Below are 21,746 nucleotides of genomic sequence, written 5' to 3' on the forward strand. Positions count from 1 at the left end.
TTTACGTGATATCTGAGTGATTTCTGCATGCTGTCAGGATATAGAAGGCACAAATTTTCTTCTTTCATGAGGGATTTCAACTTACATCTCTCATAATCACTGTGCTATAAGGACACAATCTCTGATAGGAAAATAACAGGCTCCTAGTCCCTTGGGTTACAGTCCTTGTAACTCGAGTCCTACAGCTTGCTTGAAATGCAGTGGTCAGAGAGGCAGCCTCGGGATTCATCACCGAATGTGTTTCTGTCTGAGGTGCAGCAGGCCTGTCAGGTATTGTTATAAGGGAAAGAGGAAGACTGTGTCCTGAATGATTTCTTTAATTGCCCGTTGGCTTATTAAATTGAGCATTACTCACAAGTGGTAAGTCTCTCCTAAGTAAACAGGTCAACAAAGATTGTGTTTTCCAGCAAGTTTGTAATTAATGGAGGGAAAACTCTCAGTACTCCAGGCCCTCAATATATTTTGGGTTGTAAGGGACACATCACAGAAAGGAGAAGTGATTCGGCACTGTGGCACAGAAAATGGGTAAAGAGAGGGGTTTATGAGCCTAGATTCAGGTGAACTGATTTAATTCTGGAATTTGAAGATGTCAGCAGCATTCTGGATGAAAAACTAGTGACCTTTGCTTACAAAAACAACTGCTGGTAAGAGTTATGAAGAGATCCTGATGTAAGTCTTCTAAAACACTGTGTTTGTGACATGACAGTAAAATCCTGCAGCAGCCTATCTGTGCTGGAGGTTTTACACATCCAGCCTAAAACAACTCTACTCAGTGATAAAAGGCTTGCCACTAATTTAAAGCTTTACTTTTGATTCCACTTTTGATCATATAGACTAAAATGCATCTTTACTGAATGACCTGAATTGGTAAAATTCATAATGCAATTGTTATGAACTGTGATGGACCTTCTTTTAATATTATAAACATAATATTACTGAGCGCCTGATTTGACTGGATTTGTTGAGTTCCCCCCCACCATATTTTAGGTCAGTTTAGGCGTTTGTTAATAGTTTGATTTGTAAGACAAGGTTTTTAATTTGTTTATATGACTAGAATTTACAATATATCTGATAGTATTCCTGTCCTGTTCTTACCAGCTTGGTAAAACAAATGGAACTGTAAATGTGTAATGGATGAAAAAAAAAGGACAGTTGTGAAAGGTATAGTTTCCCTTGGTTGATGTTCTAAATGAATGTGAAAAAAGCAATGATAGACAAAAAGCAGTCTTTACTAGCTTTTCTTAAATCTCTGATGATGTCTGCCACCCCATTACCAGGCTCTTTCCTCAATCTCCCCTGTCCAGGCTTTCTTAACATCCCAAGGTCATGCTATTTAAAAATCAGTATGCTTGGAGTGGGCAAGTTTTTAATTCATAGAATTACTAATGCTCTTTAGTTCAACTGTACTTTAGAACATCACCCTTGTAATTTTATCATTCTTCACGTTGAATACCGTTCTTTCTAAAATGTATTGTTTGTCTAATCTATTTTTCATAACACCAGTACTGTTAACAATTCCCTTTGCAGCTGTATCTATTAAAAATAAAACAATGGTGTCCATCCACTGAAATGACATTATGTGATATAGTCTTTCTTTGTGAAAGGAGGAAACCGTTTACAAATAAGAGCAGTCCTTAGCTCTGCAGCAGGATGTGGTAGCTTGAATCCCTGAGCCTGTGCCACATCCTATTAACAGCAAAAAGACAATAACCAAAGGCAATGGACAGTTTACATATTCTGCAGCCGGCAGGAGCTTCTATTTCTGTAATACTCCCAGGTATAAAAAAATTTGCATGTAAAGAAAGCTGTCCTTTAGCTAATAGAGACATGTGATACAATGACATTTCAGTATGTGCATGATTACAAGGTGTGAGGATGTGATATATTGAGGATTGTATCTCCAAGCAAACCACGGTTTGTTGGTTTTCAGAAATATCTGAATCAGATCCTAGAACAGCTTAAATGTGAGGATGGTGTGAGCTAAAAATGTGATGTGAGCTAAAATGTGATCTGGCTTCTGCCAGCTTTCATAAAAGCTTTTATGGTGCCTTTCATTGTTCTCCAGTGATACTGGCAAACATGGTTTTTGGTGACAGACATGAAGAACTTCCCAAAGCTTTGTACATGTATCTGAGCTCAAAGACTCCTCTGTGGAAACTCATATTGAGGATTTAATTGGAACTAACCATGGGAATAACTCTATAGCTAATTGTTCACATTGAGAGCTTCAAAAGTAAGGTGAGCAAGTTCCAAAGTAAAATTGTGGCTGTGGTCTGTTCTGCTGTAGAAGTGCTATTATTGATTTATGTTGACAAAATATGTACTAGGCAAAGCAGTTCATTTAGGCCTCTTCAAGACCATAAGCCTGCATTTGCTTTGAAGAGAAGTTCAGTTTTAGGGAAAGAAGACTTTGCAGGGTGGATTTAGGATAGGATGTGTGGGATGTCAATTCTGGGAGACATTCCCCAGTTTGCTAAAGTAGTTGTAATCACAGTTTTAGCTTTCCAGCAAAAGTCAGTCTTCGGATGTGCTAAGTGATGGCTGGCACCAACAGTCTAACGGGGATAAAAAAGATGTTTCTTAATAGTAGAAAGGGGTCAGGTTGTTAAATTGATGGGGAAACTACAAAAAGCAAGGCTTTTGTGGAGGATATTTTGTTTGGACTGTTATTTCCATGTTTTAAATACTCTACCAGTATTCAAATCAGGTGCATGATTTTTTTTTTTTTAAACATTCCTTATTGTACCTGGGTTTTAACACTGCTTAGTTTGGGATCTAGAAATGTCACTGATACTAAGCATAAGAATTAATCTCTTTCCTCTCTCTACTTTTTTATTTCTTACTTTGAGAAGTGTAGTAATTTAACAGTCCTTGTATGTGTATCAAACTTCTGTGCAGATCATCTTCTGTGGTATGTCATCGCTCATACAATATAGTAAGGAATGAAAGCTGCATTAATTCAGATGTCACTTCCAGGCTAGAAAAGGCTTTCATTTTATACTGTGGGGACAAAATAGCTGGATTTTTAGTCGTCTCTTGCATTAATACTAAATATACATTTGTGTTAATTGAAGCCTTACTAACTGACCTTTTCCTACAGCTGGATGACTTAAAGGCTTAGAAATGTAGGCAGCATTTGGAAAAAAAAAAAAAAAGATATCATTCTTAAAATAGAAGTCTGTCTCTTTCTCTTGGGTTTGCATTTGGGCTATAGAGAATATTGGTGTGCACAGGTTGAAGGTGGAGATAGTTGTGTGATATTTTCAGTGTGTATATGTATGTTTTTGTGTGAATGCATGCTGCAGATATATCAAACAAGAAACGCTTGAATCTAGTTCCTAAAACAAAATAAAGAATTCTGCTGTATTGATTGAATTCCTATCAAAAATAAACTAGTATCAAAAGCAGCAATGAGAAGAGAATGAAAGAAAAGGGCATGCAAATTGGTAGTGTCTTAATATATAATTCTCCTTCTGACAAAGGAAAATAATTGATTGCATGGAAATTGGAAAGATTGCAATGTGTAGTTTGCTCTCTTCTCACTAATTCATTAGCTATAATCAGGAAAAGTAATAAAACTTCACTCCTTTCAAAGCTGCTGAAAAGGAGATCAGATTTTGACTATTTGCTAAGCTTAAGCCCTCCTATTTTGTGTAAGATCTGCAGAAATAGATGTATAGACAATAAAATAAAAATAATGTACTAGAATTATGCAAACTCATGCATTGCAATGCATATTAAAATTATTTACTCTTGGCAGCTAGTCATCTGTAATTAAATTTCTGAAAATTGACTTTTTTTTTTTTTCCAGCAGCACACCTCTTGCTGCACACTAATGAGATGCTGTGGGAAACTTAGACAGTGTTTGCTCTTTGATCAGACCAGCCCAGTGGTGGAAAGACCATGTAGGCATTCCTGCAACGCCCTTGGCAACACTTAAGTTACTAAGAAATCTTTGCTCTGCTCAGTCCTCAGGAAACATTTCTGAAACTTCAGCATTATTTCCCTTGTACACACAGGATTCAAACTGCAGAGTTAAGCATTTAGAGTGACACGCATACATGTACCCATCTCATGCTGCTTACACAAGAAATGGGCAGAAAAAGATGTGTGTTTTGTAACTCCAGTTTTGTGTGTGCTGCTTAGTCTGCTATATGCTTCCTGTATTATGATAAAATGGGAATCACTATACTTCCTTATTTCCGTAGAAGTATCAAATATGTTTGAATGAAAAAAAAATGCCATTTGTTCCAAGCCTTTTCCCTTCTTTGTCTCTTGCTTCTCGGACTGCATGATAAATTTGTATTGTGGATGAGATGGTGGTATGTGATATTCTAGTTTTGTTCTAGTATCATAGAATCATTGAGAGTGGAAAACTAAAATAATCTAGTCCAACTCTCAGTCTATCCCATTTCAGGGCATCCCTTCAAGCTCTGTGTGCTAAGTGATGGAGACACCTTTTTTCACACTAGCATCAAACTCAATACTAGAGCTAAGCACCATAAGTTCGATGCAGCAGATGCATTTGACATCCGAAGTAACCATCCCTAAATTTTGTGCCTCCCATCAGGAGACTGTGTAGAGAAAGTGGGCTGAAAGTAATGCTGCTACTTTTAATCCCCAACCAGGAGCTCTTGATATACTTGGTAAGCCTCATTCACTCCTCATTCAAGTCCAACAATGACTGAGCAACTTACTTGAAACTTCTGAAGCAAAACCAATGAAAATGTGTAAATGTGCCACAAAGACATAGTCCTCTAGTGGATATGATTCTCCTATTGTATAGAGTTATTGTAGCAGCTCTGTGAAAGAGCTGGAGAAAGGGAAGAAAGCTGCTGAAAGAAGTACTGCACCTAGAGGTCTGAGGACTGCAATGAAAGAATAAAGCTCCTATCTGAAGTAACGCAGTAAGCACTAGCACTTATATCCAATAGTCACTAAACTTTTTAAAAAGATCTTATAAGAAAGTCATATCTTGCATTTGAAGCAAAAGTGAGCAAGAGAACTTGACTGCTCCACTGCTTCATTCCACATGGGATTCCTATACATGGTTTTGATGTTTTTCAGTAGATAAGCTGGCTGTGGCAAACCATATTTGCTCCAGTTTTGGAGGCTGAGACACTTTGTATTTTCCACCCCACACACTTCTGTGTTTGTCAGGGAGAGATACAGTTCTAAAATGCAACTTCAACAGGATTTGGGTCAATTGTTTTCTGCTTGTCATTTCCAACACTTAAATGTCTTCTGTTGGATATGTGCCCTTTCATTGTCAGAGGAGGATTTTAAATCTGGCACTGATGGGGGCTCATAGTTTGTGTGGTTTAGATCAACTGCTGCTTCCAACTAAGGTTAAGTGTTTAGTGTTACCCAAATGCTCTTTATTGTCAATGTGTATTTTCCACTTCAGAGTTATGCAAATTTTGTTTTCTGTGACATTGGGAAAAGTCAAGGAAAAAGAAAAGCTGCATTACCATCATTTCCTGGCATCTCTCGCAACCATTAAAATCAAAGTAATCTCAGTAAAAGGTTGCAACTGGCACCAAAGGCACATTGCACAATTATTCCTGGAGTAGGAGCGCAAAAATACTCTCAAACTTAGGCATGTTTTGTCTTTCCTTCCCTTCACTTGCCAAGCCCTGCTGCTGCTTTTCCTATAACATGTACTCAGTTGATGCCTCAGTGCCCTTTCAACTGACACATTTGTCAATGCATTGGCAGTCTACTGCTTTGGCTGTTTCAGTATCACAGTTACTGGCTTCCCTGCTGTATCTCCTCTTCCATTATTCCCATATTGCAGAAGTCTAGATCCTGCTCCTGGATGTCTACATGGATTTATTATTTCCCGACTACAAATCTCACTACTTGATTACTTACTGTCTCACATTTAACAGCCTTCTCTGTGACATCAAAGCTATGATTACATCCCTTTACACTTTGAATTCCTTTATTGTTGTTCTATGGGGGTTCTTTGTTTGTTTGTTTGTTTGTTTTTCCCATGTCTTCTATTAGTTCTATTTATAACACTTCTGAATTTGTATCTCTCTGCACAAGCACTGTGCCCTTAATGCCATTCATGTGTGTTCTTCTGTACTGTTACCATCTTACATAGTTGTTAATGAACACAGATGAGTTGTCTGAGGTTCTTAGGACCAGTTATGCTGCATATCAGATAAGCAATCATGTTGAGAATATTTGTAATATATGCTGAGAGACTGGATTTCTCTGTCACTGGTAATGGATACCCAGTCTGAACAAGTCTATGTCATTCTTCAAAATGCCTGATCATAAGAGTATATTTCCCATGCAGTTTTCCCCGTCCTTTTATTTCAATATCATATGACTGTGCCTGTAATTTTCCTTGTGAAATGCTTACTTCTTTATTGAATACTTCTGCTTATTGTATGGTCTCCACATAGCATGCTATTTTGTTTTCCTCCAAAAATTTGTCTTCCCCCTACCTCTCTGCTTTTATTTACCTCTTTCATCTCCCATTACATTCTTGCTTGACTCTCAGTGTTGGGATACATGTCTCACATCCCTCATAACTCCCTCACATCCCCCTTGCTCTGGGGTCGCTGCACACCGGGGGAACTTTGTCACTTAATTCCTTTGTTGTAGACCATATTGCTTTGCCTTTCAAATCATTCATTTTCATAAAGCTTGGTTATATTAGGCTCAGAACATAAAATGCGTTTAGTCGAACACTAATGCTTAAAACAAACAATGAAAAGCTCCAACAAAAGACTTTGTTTTCAGTCTTTGTGCATGTTTTAGCTTGGCATGGAAAACAATTTCCTTGGTTTGCTTTCTGACCTTGGGCAAGTAACTCCCTTTGGCACATCTGTTTTCTTCTGTGAAATAGAGACGAAGATGCTGAGCTTCTTTGAAAAGGATTTTCAGAGTTACAAATAAAAAGCATTCTATAAAGGTACTCTTAACATGATTGTTATTCTGTGTGTCAGAGGAATAAGTACACTGTCTATTCTTAGCAAATAATAATGGTGATAATTGTTTTGATTTGTCTGAGGTTTTATTGAGTGGCTAAGATGCTGATGGAAGTGATGTTCTGTACTCCTACAGGCTTCTCAGGTTTTTCACACCCATGTATTTTTTTGCAACTGATGTAGCATCTTCCTTGTTTTCTTTTTATTCTCATAAAAAGTCTTTTATCTTAATGTAGGGTCTGTTTCTCTCTTTCATGGCAAATGCAAGATCTAGCCTTAGTGTTGTTTGGTCTTCAAATCGCTGTGCTCAATTCACTAGTCTAGTAGAATTACTTTTTTTTTTTTTTTTTTTGAAAAGAAAAATTTAATTGCATGTCTCTTTTGATCCCTCCTATCCCTCCTCCTCCCCCACCCCCCACATCCTTTTTTTTTTTTTTTTTTCTTTTTTTGGCTTATGAAAATAGATTCCTCTGCAATGCCACAAAAAAAAAAAAAAAAAAAAAAAAGTTACTCTACTGTCCCCTTTCTGTCCCCTTTGCTGTTTGCACTGAAGGAAAGAAAGCTCCCAGATTGCTATTCACAGTTTTCCTTTCCTTTGGGGATGGCCTTATTTTGAGCAGCATTGTTCAGTCATATCTGTGCTTGGGAGAATGCCAAGCTCATCCAGGGCAGTACAGGCAGCTCTTTGCATTGTAGGGCTTCCAATCAAACTAATGCTACCAGCTGTGTGTTCTTTTGTCTGCCCTGGACTAGGTTGTGCTATTGTGCTTCACACTGCATCTCTCCAGCAGAGCCTGTTGTCTCCATACTAATAGTTCAGGCAAGAAAGGAGAATTATGAAACATTAGCACTCACAAGAGGGGAGATGTAAAGGAACTTCACACAATATGAATTATACTAAGAAATGTTTTTTCTAACCATGGAAAAAGTTTTTGGTGGGGGGAGGGGATGATAGTAATCCTCTGCATTTAGATCACCCAAAATTATCTTACAAAGGTATTGCAGTATAATAATGCACTCATAAGCCTGAGAAATCAAATTGCTCATCCAAAAGAAAGTCATGCAACAAAGTAATGGCAGAGGCAGGAAGAGGATCTGAACCTTTAGATTCTCAGCCTGGTGCCAAATCTTCCTTATTTTGTGTTTTTGTTCTTGGAGGAGATAGGTTGAAGTAGGTGGGGGAAAGAAAAATTAACAAAAGGATATGGAGGAGGAAGAGTGCATTGCTTTGCCTGTAGCAGATGCTAAGGAGAAAGAGAGAACAGCACATGGGAGAATGAAAAAGAGAGTTCTGTAGTACTTTGGAGATGAAAAAGCAGATAGGAAAGAGAAGTTGGATCTGAGATGGAAAGGCTGGAAGGAAGAACTGCCTGACAATCTGATGGATAGATGGCAAGGAAAAGGTATTTTTTATCAAATGTCACTAGGAACGTTTTGTTCTCTTAAAAAGAATTTTACCGTGTCTTGTTTTGAGCAACTCCGTAAAATGTGAGTTGTTAATGATCAAGATTTAAACGTATTTTGTTGTTAATGGATTTTCCCCTAATACTTCTACACAGACGTTCAGAGAACACAGACGTAGACTAAATCCTAAGATGTTATCTTTTGATAAAACTGTCTTTAATTTTATATTAAGCTTCTTTAAGACTCAGTCTTTTTGTTTCCATGTAATTGCTGCTATGCAGCAATTGTCTGCTCTGCAGCAGGCAACTAGCTATTAAAAAGGGTATCAGACACTACGTGCTGCTTAATAACTTATCAAATAGTGTGCTGGTAAGGAAAATTAAAAGGTTCAGCAACAGTACAGTGGCAAATATGAAGAAAGAAAGAATGGAGGAAGTTGCACGGTAGACTGAAGTAATATATGCTTCATCATTAAAGTAGGTAATGAACTATAATTGACCAAGGGCTATGCATAAAATAAAAAGTTTTCATTTTCTTTAATGGGTGAATGGAAATTGCTCATACAACAGTTTGAACAAAGATGCTAGCAGTAGATAGGATTTGGCTCATGCTTGCAAGGGATCAGCACACAAACAAGGGAGTATTTTGGAGTTTCCATTCATTGCTTATTCTCCAGTCAGCTAAATGAACTTTGCAGATAGTCATTCTTGTTGGGATGTCAGGATTGAGACTGTTTTTGTGATATCTTTAGCCCTTTCTCCAGTGCAAGTCACTGCCTGACTCAAATTGGTTTTACCTCTTCCTTTCTCTGCTCCTCTTCAATTAGTGCTCATATTGAGCATTGATATGGCAGCACTGTACCTGGTGCCCTTTCCTCTAGCCAGGGCTGCCCACAGCACAGCTTCTCTACACCTGTTCACCATGGGCACCCTAAAAAGCAGTGGTGCTTTTCTGCAATCTACTCATCTTCACATGGTTGAGGAGATGATGGCTTTTGCCACTATTTGGCTAAGGTTTTGCAGCTGTGTAAATTATTTGAGATAATATTTTAAAATGTATTTCAAGGCAGGTCTTCTGAGTGTGAGGAGCCATCACTCCTCTGAGCCAATGTGTGGGTGCAACAGTTGAGTACCAGGTGAAAACAGATTTGAGAAATATTTTTTAAAAATAGTTCTATTGTTTATCTGCCTGCTGTGATAATTTGTCAAAGCAAGTGCCCTATGTGTCTCTGTAGAATTGAACAGAAGATCTACAGGTTGACTTGGAGGCAAAATAATCTGAATTTTTGGCCAAAAAGATACTGTTTGAGTTCTCCATTTAGCAGTAGTCTTTGTAACTTGGCTTTACAAGACGCAGTCACTTAAAGCTCTCACTGCATCCTTCAAAGAATGGTGTCGAAATGACATTTTGTAGAGATCTTAACTTCCCTCCAGACCTGTGAGATTTCTAGTTTATTTTTTAAGGCTCAGATGAATTATTCAATTTTAATGAAGTAGTAAAAACATTCAAACCTGGTTGCACAACATAGATGCAAATGCTCTTTCTGATAATGTTTTCTACCCTTATAATTTATTCTTTAGCAATGAGAATTTTGGATTATTTTCCCCAAAGAAACTCCAAAATATAGGAAGCTCATCTGTTAAAACTTAAATATGAGTTGTTTTTTAGAGTCAAAACAAACTAAATTCTCTTACACATTAATTACAAGTGAATTTCAAATACTTCTAGCAGTCTGAGTTGTGTAGTGGGGAGAGGACAGTTGGTTAATGTTTACAGAGAAAATGCAGATGAAGGGGCTTCCTATAGCCATATCAGAAAAAAAATAAAGTCTGGTGAATAATACATATTTTTTTTCCCCTCATCTTACTCTTATTTCCTTCTGAGTAGTTTTCAGGATATGTTAAAAATGTGCTGTCACTCATTTCTAAACAACTTAGTTCTAAGACTGAGATGAACTGTTGTGTTATGAAGGAAGAATAATTTTTCTAAGGCAGAATTGCTATCTGAAAGTGACTAAAAAAGTTTTATTGAAAATTTGATACTGATCTCTAGGATTGCAAACACTGGAGAGAACTATACTTTATCTGTTGAACCTCATGTAATTTTTCGTGGCTACTTTTTTCTATGTTTGCATGTTTTTGCAATGAATTCATGAATGCTTTGAGACAGTTTAAAGATTACAGGCAAAAAAACTAGTTCTGTGGTTAGTATGGCCACTTGCTGGAGGGAGGAGAACATCTCAAAAAAAAAAAAAAAAGAAATCCAGGCATTACCATTTTTCCTTCGTCTTCACAAGGAGGAATTTGCACACTATTGTTGCTCAGTCTTCATCAGCATTCTGAAACAGAGCAAAATTTTCTAGAACAGTCAGCAGCATATTATTTTGATAGTAAACAAGAAACAACAGCTTATAAAAACTACATAGAAGTTCTGATTTCCTAGAATGTTTTTCAAGTGTTCAAGTCACCTCATGTTGAATTTTGCCCTTTGAGTCAGGTGTTTATCCTTATCCAGATCTGGATTAGTACAAACAGGGTCATGGAAGAGTTGATTAATTTTCTGATTGCATTAATAAATCTGTAAGTGCTTTTCTTGTGCAATGTATGGGGGAAAAGACTCAGGTTCTCATGGGATATATTTTTTCCTCTCTGACCTCTCAGAGAATGTTTCCTGGCTGTTGTGTTGAAATGGGGAACAAATTGAGCAACCTTTTTGGTAAGCAGTGATCCATCTGGTAGTTACTTTTTTAATCAGCAAATTAAATGGGAGTAAAGTAAGGCCATTACTGAAGAGATCACACAATAACTTTTTCACTTGGACTTTTCAATTTGCTGTGTGTAAGATTGATACGTTAAAATTTAGTATCAGAAAAAAACAGTGAAAAATGAGTAAAAAAACTGTCACAAATTGCAAGAGCTAAATCTCAGTAGTCTTTTTATTATTTCTTACACATTCATGCATCTGTTTTTAAGCTTGCTTTTAATTATAGGAGTTAATTATTTTCCTGAATTACAGCAACCAGTAGTTATTTCTAAAATGGATACAATGATAGGTTCTTAGAGCAAACATTTTAAGGACTTATTCATAACTATAGCTATTTAAATTCTACTTTGCTGGAAGTGCTTATATAAGCTAATAGCCTAGATGTAATTTATTTATTTTAAATTGCATTGGCTGTGGTCTTTACTTCAAAAAATATCATACTGAACACAAAATTGGGTTTTTATTTTCTCTACATTCCATGCTGTAATGCTATAATGTGATGGAAAGTACAGCAATACTATCTGGGTAGCAAAGTCCTAGGCTGCAGCAAGTGAGGATGAGCCCAAATGCAGCAGCCATGGACACAGAAACAAAGGACAAAAGCTGCTTATCCTTGGAAGGCCTCAGGTATGCAGAGATCTACAACAAGATACACTTGCTTCCAGTGCCAACCCTTAAATGAGGTCTGGGAAGGGGTGGATACTGGTTCCATCCCTTCCCATCACTCAGGTACATTGCATGCACCTGAGCTCCCATGGGTTGGCCCTGTCCTCCCAGCAGGTGCTCAATCGCTGGTTCAGGCTGTGACTTAGCATTTCTGCTACACATGGCAAACTAAACTAGAAGGCTTTTTACTCAAAAATAATGGTTTTAAAAAATATTGTTTTTAGTAGACAATAAGGCTGTCAGTGTTTGAAATTCACTAACTTTGCATTTTGAGAAAGACAAGATAAAATGTAGAGTGAAATGTAAATCTGTGTGTATGCAAGTATGTGTTATGCAAGAAGAGAGTCTATGTATATCTACAATAGAGAAACGTTTTATATTGTTCTGTAGGCATTCAATATCCTCTCTACATGATATTTTAAAATCTTTGGACAATTTTATAACTTCAGCTTCTGAAGATTCAATTTTTATTAGCATCTGCTATCTGGTACTTAGGAGAGTGAGTTAATATCTGGACAACTTCTGCATAGGGATAATTCATGTTGTGAAACAGTAGTGTTTGTTCTCTGTTTCTTCATTGTTGAGTTTGCAATGGAAGTGTATGTAAGTCTATTTGAACCTGACATTTCTTCTATCCTGAGCAAGGCCTTAAAAGATACAGCAATATTTATGTATCTCTAATTGGTGGTAAGCTAATACAACTTGATCGTATCAGCAGTAGAACAAGCAACAACTTGGAAATGCAGTCTTTAAGGCCATAGTGACTTCAGTTGTAACCATTTTGAAAAGCAAACTACCATTTAAGTAATTTTGTGTATGTATGTGTGTGCATATGTGCATTTTTTAACACAGGTGGGATAAAAATGTAACTTGAATATTTCAGGTTCAAAAAGAAGTGCAAACAGGGTTTCAAATTTGTTTGAACCAGATCTTTTAATCAGTTGTTAAGATACAGTGACAAGATTTGAATTACTAGGAGAAAGATTCAACTAAGCTTTTGTTGATGAGGGGGGAAGCATGTAGAACTCAGTCTCACATTTTACCAGGTAACTCTTCTGCTGTGTCCAACGGAATTTCTGCTTGGCTAAGAAAAAATGAATATTGTACATGATAGTATGACATTTGTGATTCTGTGATAAGGAATATACTTTCTCTGTGTATATATATTATAGAAATTATATTTCTGTTTAAAAAATAACATAGTCATATTCTGACTCAGAGGTGATCACTACAACTCATCGACTCATTTTCTAGAAAAACTTTTTCTGAGGTAACAACCCTTTTTTCAGCATCTAACTCTGTGTATTATGTTCTTATGTATGTGTATTATATGATCTCTAAGTATACAGGAATAGTTCAATTTGCAAGCATAATGAAGTGCGTATTGCCCCAACCCCAGTGTGTACAATTCTCACAAACATACCATGGAAGAAAGAGCTGAATGGGCAGCTTCAGTCTGGAGGCTGTTGTAACAAACGAACATGGTTCAATGTCAAGAGAGAAGGTTTTAAGCCTTTATACAGTTTGTTTGCTGATATTAGTATTTGGCCCTGTGGAGCTAAATGTTCCCTGCTGCTTTCTTCCCCTTCGTGTTTCAATAACATGTTTCCCACTACCTGGTTTTACAGTGAGTGCACTGATTATTCTCAGTCTGAAAGTGTGCCTGTAAATGTACACATCTCCAAGCTATTTTTGCAACGTGGGCTGATTCAGGTATATTTTTAAATATCGTGTCTGAGAGACAGGAACGTCACACTTCATATTTTATTTAATTGGGTGGGATTGGGACTTTCTAGTACTAATTTTTTTGTTGAATTAAAGCAGACTTCTGCAAAATTTAGTATTTTATTCATCGATATTTAGCTGGAAGGATATCTATTGAAATATAAGTAGCGCTAGGTATTTATTGATGGATAGATCAATATATCAGTAAAAATAGGGTTTTTTTCTCAAGCAGTAGTATTTTCATCAGAATATGCAACCTAGAAATTGCAGTAATCTATGGGAAAATTATCAGGAAAGAGATTCAGAAACTACCTAAACACAGTGTGATAGTTTCCTTTCCTGAAAGCAAGGATGATGAGGAATATAAGCGAACAGCATACTAGGTGAATAGCTAATGAGAATTTTAAGATGTTCTGAATATTAGAAACTTGTGATACACTGATTTTTTTTTTTTCTTTATAACTTTCTGGAAAAGGTTAATTGTGAGTATTAACAATCTATTATTACCTTTAACCTAAAACCCAGCAGCTGGCCCAAAAGCTGTGGCATGCTCAGAGCAAATACAAAAGAACACTTTATTCTAAGCCAAAACACTTGGAAAACTTTGTGGCAATGGTTATCCTCTCATCTGCATGAGGTGTTTGTATCAGTTAGTGCCTCGGGGTGTCATGCTCCAAATCTCAGTATCTTAATGAGAATAATGAGATGTCTTTATAAGAAGGTGTTTCTCTGCATTTAAGACCTTTAGTGCCATCCTTTGGCTAGAAAGTCATGCTGCCCATGAGCCTTATCAGTAAATTCATTCAAGTTGAATCATTCCTCATGTTGTAAATATTCCTATTTCAATCAATAAGTGTTGGTACAGTAAAACATTACTCACTGAGAGTAAGACCCATATGATATAAGACAACAGGTCTGCCGCTAGAGTATGTTTTTATATTTTTAAGGGAATATATTCTCACATGTGGGTTTTTTTGCTCACACCTGTTGTGTGCACAGAATATTCCTGAAAGATAAGTAATTGCAAGGTTAATATTAGATGTGTGTAGGTAAAGGTATGCTACTGTTCTATGGTCCTATGATTCTATTTACCATCCCATTATCTAATTTCCATGTGTATATATGGATTAAGTGTATATGTAACTTTGCCAGTGGCGAACAGAGTATTTCAGAATTTAGCTTTGACTGTACTCTGGGGAATTATGCTACAAGCTTGTATTGCTTTCTCATTCAAGCTCTCAATTCTATTAGAAGCCCAACATAAACACTTGACTCTGCTTTGTTTCACAGGGTAATTCTTCAGAATTACAGACCTAATCATTGTTAATTCTTTTGATATTTATTGATTGCATTAACATTAATCACAATAAACATCTCTGGTATTAATATGGCTGTCATTTGTATAGTACTTCAGATTGTCTGCTTGTAAATCAGCCATCATTAACTGAACAATTAGTTACAGGGTGCTGTTTATGTAAGCAACACCATGTCTTTCTTAAGGAAGTAAGGAGAGTGAATACATATAAACTGTTCACTGAGTTTTGAAAGTGTTTTATTTTAGTCTTTTTTTTTTAAGGAAAACACATATGAAAAGGATAAGTTAGATAAGATTGTTACATACATCTCTTAAAACCCAGTAGTAACTATTTTTTGCTTAGCAAAGTTAATGTACCTAATCCTGTTCTGTTTTTTTTTTTAAAGTTGATGGTGAGACTTAATTGTTATCTCTTCAGGCTTTCTCTGTATGATACAAAGATGCTATGCATGGAACTATTGTGCTAGACAGAAAAGTGCTTATCTTCTTGGGAAGTCATGTTAATTCAGTAGCTGGAATTTGCTCTCAGTGTTCCTCAAAAGGACCGAGAGTTAGCTTCCATTTTGAAGACACATTTCACTTCTGAGCAAGGTGAAAGAGGCAATCTTTCAGCTTTCACTGCAAGACAGCTCAAAGGGAATAGAGAAACCTTATGACTTCATGAATTACTCAATGTACAAAATTTTATCCATATTTCACTTGATTTAAACTGTTGTATTTCAGTGCCAAGTGTCTGCATTTCAACAGCAAAATAGGCCTTATACGCTGAACTGCTCTCATCTTGAACTTTACTGTATTTTCTTGCAGCCTGTGACCTCATGAACCAAGGCATCCTGGCCCTTGTGAGCTCCATTGGCTGCACGTCAGCAGGTTCCCTGCAGTCATTGGCAGATGCCATGCACATCCCTCACCTCTTCATCCAGCGCTCAACAGGAGGAACACCAAGAAGTAGCTGTGGGCTCACCAGAAGCAACCGCAATGATGACTACACGCTCTCGGTCCGCCCCCCTGTCTACTTAAATGATGTCATCTTGAGAGTGATCACAGAATATGCCTGGCAGAAGTTCATCATTTTTTATGATAATGACTATGGTAAGTAGTTAACTGAGAAATTTCTGTCAAATCCTTAATTTTGTGGAAAGCAGTCACGCTATATCTTTATCGTCTTCTACTATGTTGTTTTCCTTCTGAACATTTATGGTTCTGTCAGTATTTCACAATATCCAAGAGATTCTAAAATCCATTGATATTTACAGGTTAATTTGATGATTTCTGCGTTAGTTGGCTGATAAACAGAGTAAGTTTACTCTCAAGTGTAAAAAAATCTAGCAATTTTTTTTAATGGTAGTTCAAGAGGTAACATGTAAAATTTTAGATCCCATAGGATTGTTTCTTGTGTTGTGAATCTCTCATCTTTTATAGGCTTGCATTTGATAACCAGAAGCTAAGGCAGCAGTGAATGTAGGACAGATACCTCAGCAAGAATAAGCTGCTATTTCTAAATGTGAAACTTAAAGAGAGAACTTACATAGACAGAAGCACTTAAGGAAGAGGGCTAGAGAAGACAATATTCCTTCTTTTTTGGTGCATTCAGTGTTTCTGAGAAGTGCTGAGTTGAGAGTGGCTGTGTAATAGAGTAAGCGCGACACAAACAACAGCATCAGAAGTCAGATGGTGCCATCCTGCTTGGTGATTCAGCCAAGTTTAGTACAGGTATCTTCTGCTACTGAGAGCTAGACAGATTGCTGTAGTAGAGGTACATTATCTAATGAATTTTATGATCTTTTTCTATGGAAAATTGCTTTGAAACCAGACTTGTTTTCTTCAGACACATCCATTATTCATAAGTAATCATGATTGGTTTGGATGAGCATCTTAAAACTTATTTTCAAAGTTAAATCTTCAAGTTGTTGAAAAATGCAAACTTCAGCAATTTGCTGTGCATAATAACTGGTTCATTCAGGTCAGGTGCTATTGATTTTTTGTTCCCTGGCTACCTAATAAATTCTTAAATTAGAACTATAGAAAATGATGAATAGGAGAATTTCTATTTATAACAAAGCAGCACCTAAAAGTGCCAGCCGTAAGATCAGGAACATGCACATAAACACTGATCCAAAAAGCTTGCAGCAGTGTAATTTTGTTCACATTTTCTCAGTTTATGCAACTGAGTACCTGCGTAGTTATGAAGCAGACTATTGTCTTGCCAGCTAAAGAATACCTTTTTGCACGTATTTGTTTTAAAAATCAAATGTAATGATTTTTTTTCATAATTGTATTCATAAATACTATTTTTAAATTATCCAGATAATTTTGTCCTTGATTTCTGGATAGGAATCTCATTGTAGTATAACTCACATAATGCAGCTGCCTGAATAAGTTTCGGACCAGTAGCTATTTCAGTGACACATCAACCCCAGGTATGACCTGTGGCAGACATTGTCTTCCCTCATTTTCTATTCTTTCTTCAGTAGACAAGTAATGCTGTGCTGGAGTAGACAAATTGGTAAACTGACTCTCATCAGTGATCACTATCTCATACATCAGGAAAAGATGCAGAAAAAAGCCCTGCATTTAATATGTACTAAGCAGTCTGTCCATCTTCTAACACTATTATATTCAGGTGGTATTATCAGGCTTGCCACAGTATTTTGTATATTCTTAATTCTCTTAGCCAGTTTTTAATCTATGCTGTTAGTTTTTCTTTTACCTGTGATCACATGATTTTTATAGCAGTCCCTAATGAGCAATTTTGCCAGTAGCTTATTATAAATATTAATATATGTTGCTCTTTCCCCTTTTCCTGGCATTTTCTTAATCTATTCCGAGCACTTCCAGTATGTTAGCAGGACACTATTTCTTCCTAGGTTTTGTATTGACTAGAGAAGGGCAGGATGGAGAAAGCAAAGGCATAAAAGGCATGAAATGAGGAGCTGGGATCACTTCTTTAATGGATTATAGAGTGAAGAAATCTGAATTCACTGTCCACCCTTTGAACTGGAGATGGGACTTGGCTACCTCTAGAAGATCCATCCAACTCAATTATTCAGTGATTGTGATGTTTGAGAAAGTAGTTTATTTGGATGGACCTTTAGATGCAAAATACTAATACTAACTAAATAAAAATACCTATCAGTTTGAGTTTTATACAAGCAAGCTGACCTGAGAACTCTATAGGAGCATAAGGCAGGGGGCATTGGCTTCTGTTCCTGTTTTGAAATGACATCAAGACTGGGTGTTCAGCCTCGGGGCAAGGCATCCCAGTGTTCAATGCATCAGTGCAGCAAAGTGTGGTTGCACTTCCCTGTGGAAGCCGCCATTCCCATTCCTCAACATGCCTGGGAGGATCTGAGGCAGTATTTGATTTATTCTGTCAGCTCATACAAATCTGGACTCAAATGCAAGTTGGAAGTTTTGCTCCCTTTAACTGCTAGCAGCAGTTAATATTAGACATTTTAATGTAACATTTAGTATTTAACATTAAAGTAGGAGGGAGATCAGCACTTGCATTGGTATTAAATTCATACCTTCTAATAGGGAAGGTATTATTTGTTTAAGGCAAAACACATCATTCAGTCCTCTTGCACCTGTGCAAACAAAGCTATTTATTACCCCAGTGTTCTTTGTGTGTGGTGATCTTTCTCAAGATAGATATCATATCATGGAGTGATATTTCCATAGCACTAAATGACACTTGATAATTAATGGAAGTATAGATTTTGCTGTGTTAATTCTTCATTTTTTTTTTCAGTTGTTGCTACAGAAAATATGGAAAAGCTGTCAGAGTGGTTTTGGCAGTGAGAAGAGTTTTTATTAAGAAATTACTTTGGTGATTAAATTTAATGATTGAGTACAAAATACTTTAGTTGTATTCCTGAAATTATTTCTGGGAATATTTTTGATATGTGAAAAAAATTGCCTTTTTATTTGCAATAATTTTTCCAATAATAAAATTAGACTCATATCCAAAGTAAATACTGTGCTAAGCCAGGTCCGTTGCACCTTTAAAAGAGGTTGCAACCATTTGTGTGGCAATTTATAAATATCGTAGTTTTTTAATCCTATGAATTGAACTGTTTTTGATTTTTAACTTGCAGTCTATCATAGATTTCATTATCAGAGAATGAAAGAATTATTTATAGCTGGAAATGTCTTTCTGCAGGGCAGAGAGCTATTTGCTGGATGTTATCCTTTTGTAAAAATGACAGATCTCTTTTGAATAGAAGTAGACAAGTATATTCGATTGTAACATTTTAACACTTCTTCCAGCTTAATGCTAGAAGATTCCAGTCTACTTAAAGTGCTTCTATCAACTGAGAAAGTTACTCTTTGAAGGAGGCAGTTATTTTAGTGACTCTTAAAGAGACAGGTGTTAAAGTAGGCATGCAGAAATGCATTTCTGGAATAACTGACATAGAAATCTTAACCACTAGTTATTTTCTCAAGTGAAATTTTTGCCAGGTTGGCTTCTAAAACAAACAAAATGATGACATGCACACTTTGGTGATGATAATAATAATAATGATGATAATAATAAACATCTTTTATTGTAGATGTAGATGTAGTTAAACTAACCAAAAGAATGTATCAAACCTTTGTCCTTTGTTGGTGACAGCGATTTACCAGTAACAACTGAGGCACAGAAGGTATGGATAATGGGTGAAGAGCTGAGAGAAGGGAACATTTTAACTTAAGCAGACTTAGGTGGTATTTGTGTTTAATTTACTGCTTTATCTTTAGTGTATAAACTGAGATGAACTTACAAAATCAGAATGAGTCTCCTTCCCCTCATCCTTGCTTTCTGCTTGGGATGATCTAAGTCTAACTCCCAGTGAATTTAATGCAGTCAGTCCCCTTTTATTCAGCATGTATTGTTCCTTGAGGTAAAACAAGATAAAATCCTACTGAAAACATGAAACCTGATTTTGTTGAAGGAAACTTCATGAGGATATTAAACGTGTTCCAGGACAATGCCATGCTTCTGCAAATACCATTAAAGATGGCTTTCTTGCGCAGTTAGAGTAGGTGACATGAAATGCAACAGAATTATCCAGTGAAATAAAGCCTCTCAGGCTACTGTTAAATGCACTGTTCACACAGTATATACAATCCAAATTTACTTTCTTTAAGCGGCTGCATCAGCTCCTACTCTTTTTGTTCTTGAGCACTCAGCTGAAGCAGTAGGATCGCCATACTGCAGAGGACAGTTCTGTGTCTTCCTTTAAGCCTCCACTAAGCCTTTGATCTTGTTCTTTGGACTGTCAGCAATTTCAGTGAAGTCACTTCCAGACTGGATAATGGAAATGTAAACCTTAGACCTCTGAAAGGTCAGGTTAGTGAGAAGAGCCACTGACATATGTAAATATTTTTGAATGAGCTTAACCAAGTTATTGCACCTTTACTTACTGATCTCAGGTTCAAAATACAGTTTGTAACAATAAATAATGCAAATCCTTACATGGTATGGACCAACGTCTGACCATGGCCGTCCTCAAATATTGACAAGAAAAAAAGCTCTTATGCATCTAAGAATCATAGGACAGTTTGGGTTAAAGGATCTTTAAGACCATCTAATTCCCACCCCCTTGCTATAGGCAGGGACACCTCCCACTAGGCCAGATTGCTCAAAGCCCTATCCAGCCTGGCCTTGAACATATCCAGGGGGGAGACGTCCACAGTGTCTCTGGGCAGAAGTTAAATCAGAGAAGAAAACAAATAATAATTTGAGATCTGAATGTGAGCACCCAGGCTATATAAGCATAGAAACTGACATAGAATATATGTGTATATATATTATTATTTTTATCTCTATTGTGTAGCAACAAGGTGCAAGCTTTTCCAATTCATATCTTTCTTTTCAGGCAGTGTGCAGCTCACTGTATTTTCCAGGAGGACATAGATACTTTCCTGTAGCAGTAAATTTTTTATGAAGAAACCAGTCAATCACTGCAAGAACATAATTGTGAATTTTGTGCCATTTACAGTGTAGGTATTTCTGAGTTTGAGATGAAAGGGAGAAAGTCTCACTGCTTGGAAACATTTATTTTTAATGTTTTGTTGGTAGCAAAGCAGATAAAATGTGTAATCTTTCTATCTAGAAATGTTAAGGGAGTAAGATTGTTTCTGGAGAATGAATTTTGCCATATTTCCTATTCTCTTTTCAAGTAGAGAGTAATATTTTAAAATCTTTCTGTATTTTATAAGCAAATAAAAAGCTTAGAAATCCCACCTCTCTGTCCAAATTTCTGGCTTAGCCTTTTGTTTTTCAACCCAATATGCCTTCAATATGCAAGCATGGCTGTTGATTTACATTATATTTACTGATTCTAGGATTAATACATCTTTGCGTTTTTTTTTCACCTTCCTACTAATACTGCATAATACAGCAGTGGATATTTGCCAGTCACTTAAGTGGTAATTTAATTTTAACTTTTTAAAATTATAAAAAATGAGGCTGCTATGTGGGGGATTTACTGCATGAAGCAAAAGAAGGTAGTCTCATTGCAAATTGAGGTTGAATGAATTATTAAAAACTTCATTGGAAAGGAAAGGTGGAGGCTAGTGAGGCAGCTGTTGCAGAACTTCCCTTTGTATTTAACTCTCAGTGGTTTCAAGTTATTTATGCACTGGGAAAGGATTAAGGCAGTGGTGAACTGCCTGCTTGAAGCAGGAAAAGGTGTCTCAACCTGACAGAGGATTTTGGGGAAGGACCCAAAATATTTATTAAAAAAAAAAAATAATAAAAAAAAATTCAAGGTGGAGAGTAGTGAGGTTTGCAGAACTATGAATTTAAAAGAGATTATCTCAGGATGGTGGTGGCTTACAAATAAATTGGATGCAATGTGATAGCATGGCAGTACAGTTCTTTAAAGATCATGCAAAAGAAGATATCATACTTGGAACTCAGAAGGCAGAACTCTTTGCAGAAG

The 21,746-nt window shown here is 36.5% G+C and overlaps 1 protein-coding gene across 6 annotated transcripts in view; it reads left to right on the top strand.

The window, feature by feature from the left end:
• Window positions 1-21,746, top strand: part of GRID2 (glutamate ionotropic receptor delta type subunit 2) — a 696,754-nt gene that overhangs the window by 394,903 nt on the left and 280,105 nt on the right. For 5 of the 6 annotated variants that reach the window (XR_212218.5, XM_015276600.4, XM_420483.8 and 2 more), the window contains exon 3: window positions 15,625-15,909. The exons of the other annotated variant lie outside the window; for it this stretch is intronic. Coding sequence is in view for 4 of the 5 variants with exons in the window: in XM_015276600.4 (XP_015132086.1) it covers window positions 15,625-15,909 (285 nt within the window). In the remaining variant the exon portion in view is untranslated. The remainder of the gene's footprint in view (window positions 1-15,624; window positions 15,910-21,746) is intronic. 6 annotated transcript variants of the gene reach the window in all.

This window comes from Gallus gallus, chromosome 4 (genome assembly GCF_016699485.2).
Source record: "Gallus gallus isolate bGalGal1 chromosome 4, bGalGal1.mat.broiler.GRCg7b, whole genome shotgun sequence".
Lineage (NCBI taxonomy): Eukaryota > Metazoa > Chordata > Aves > Galliformes > Phasianidae > Gallus > Gallus gallus.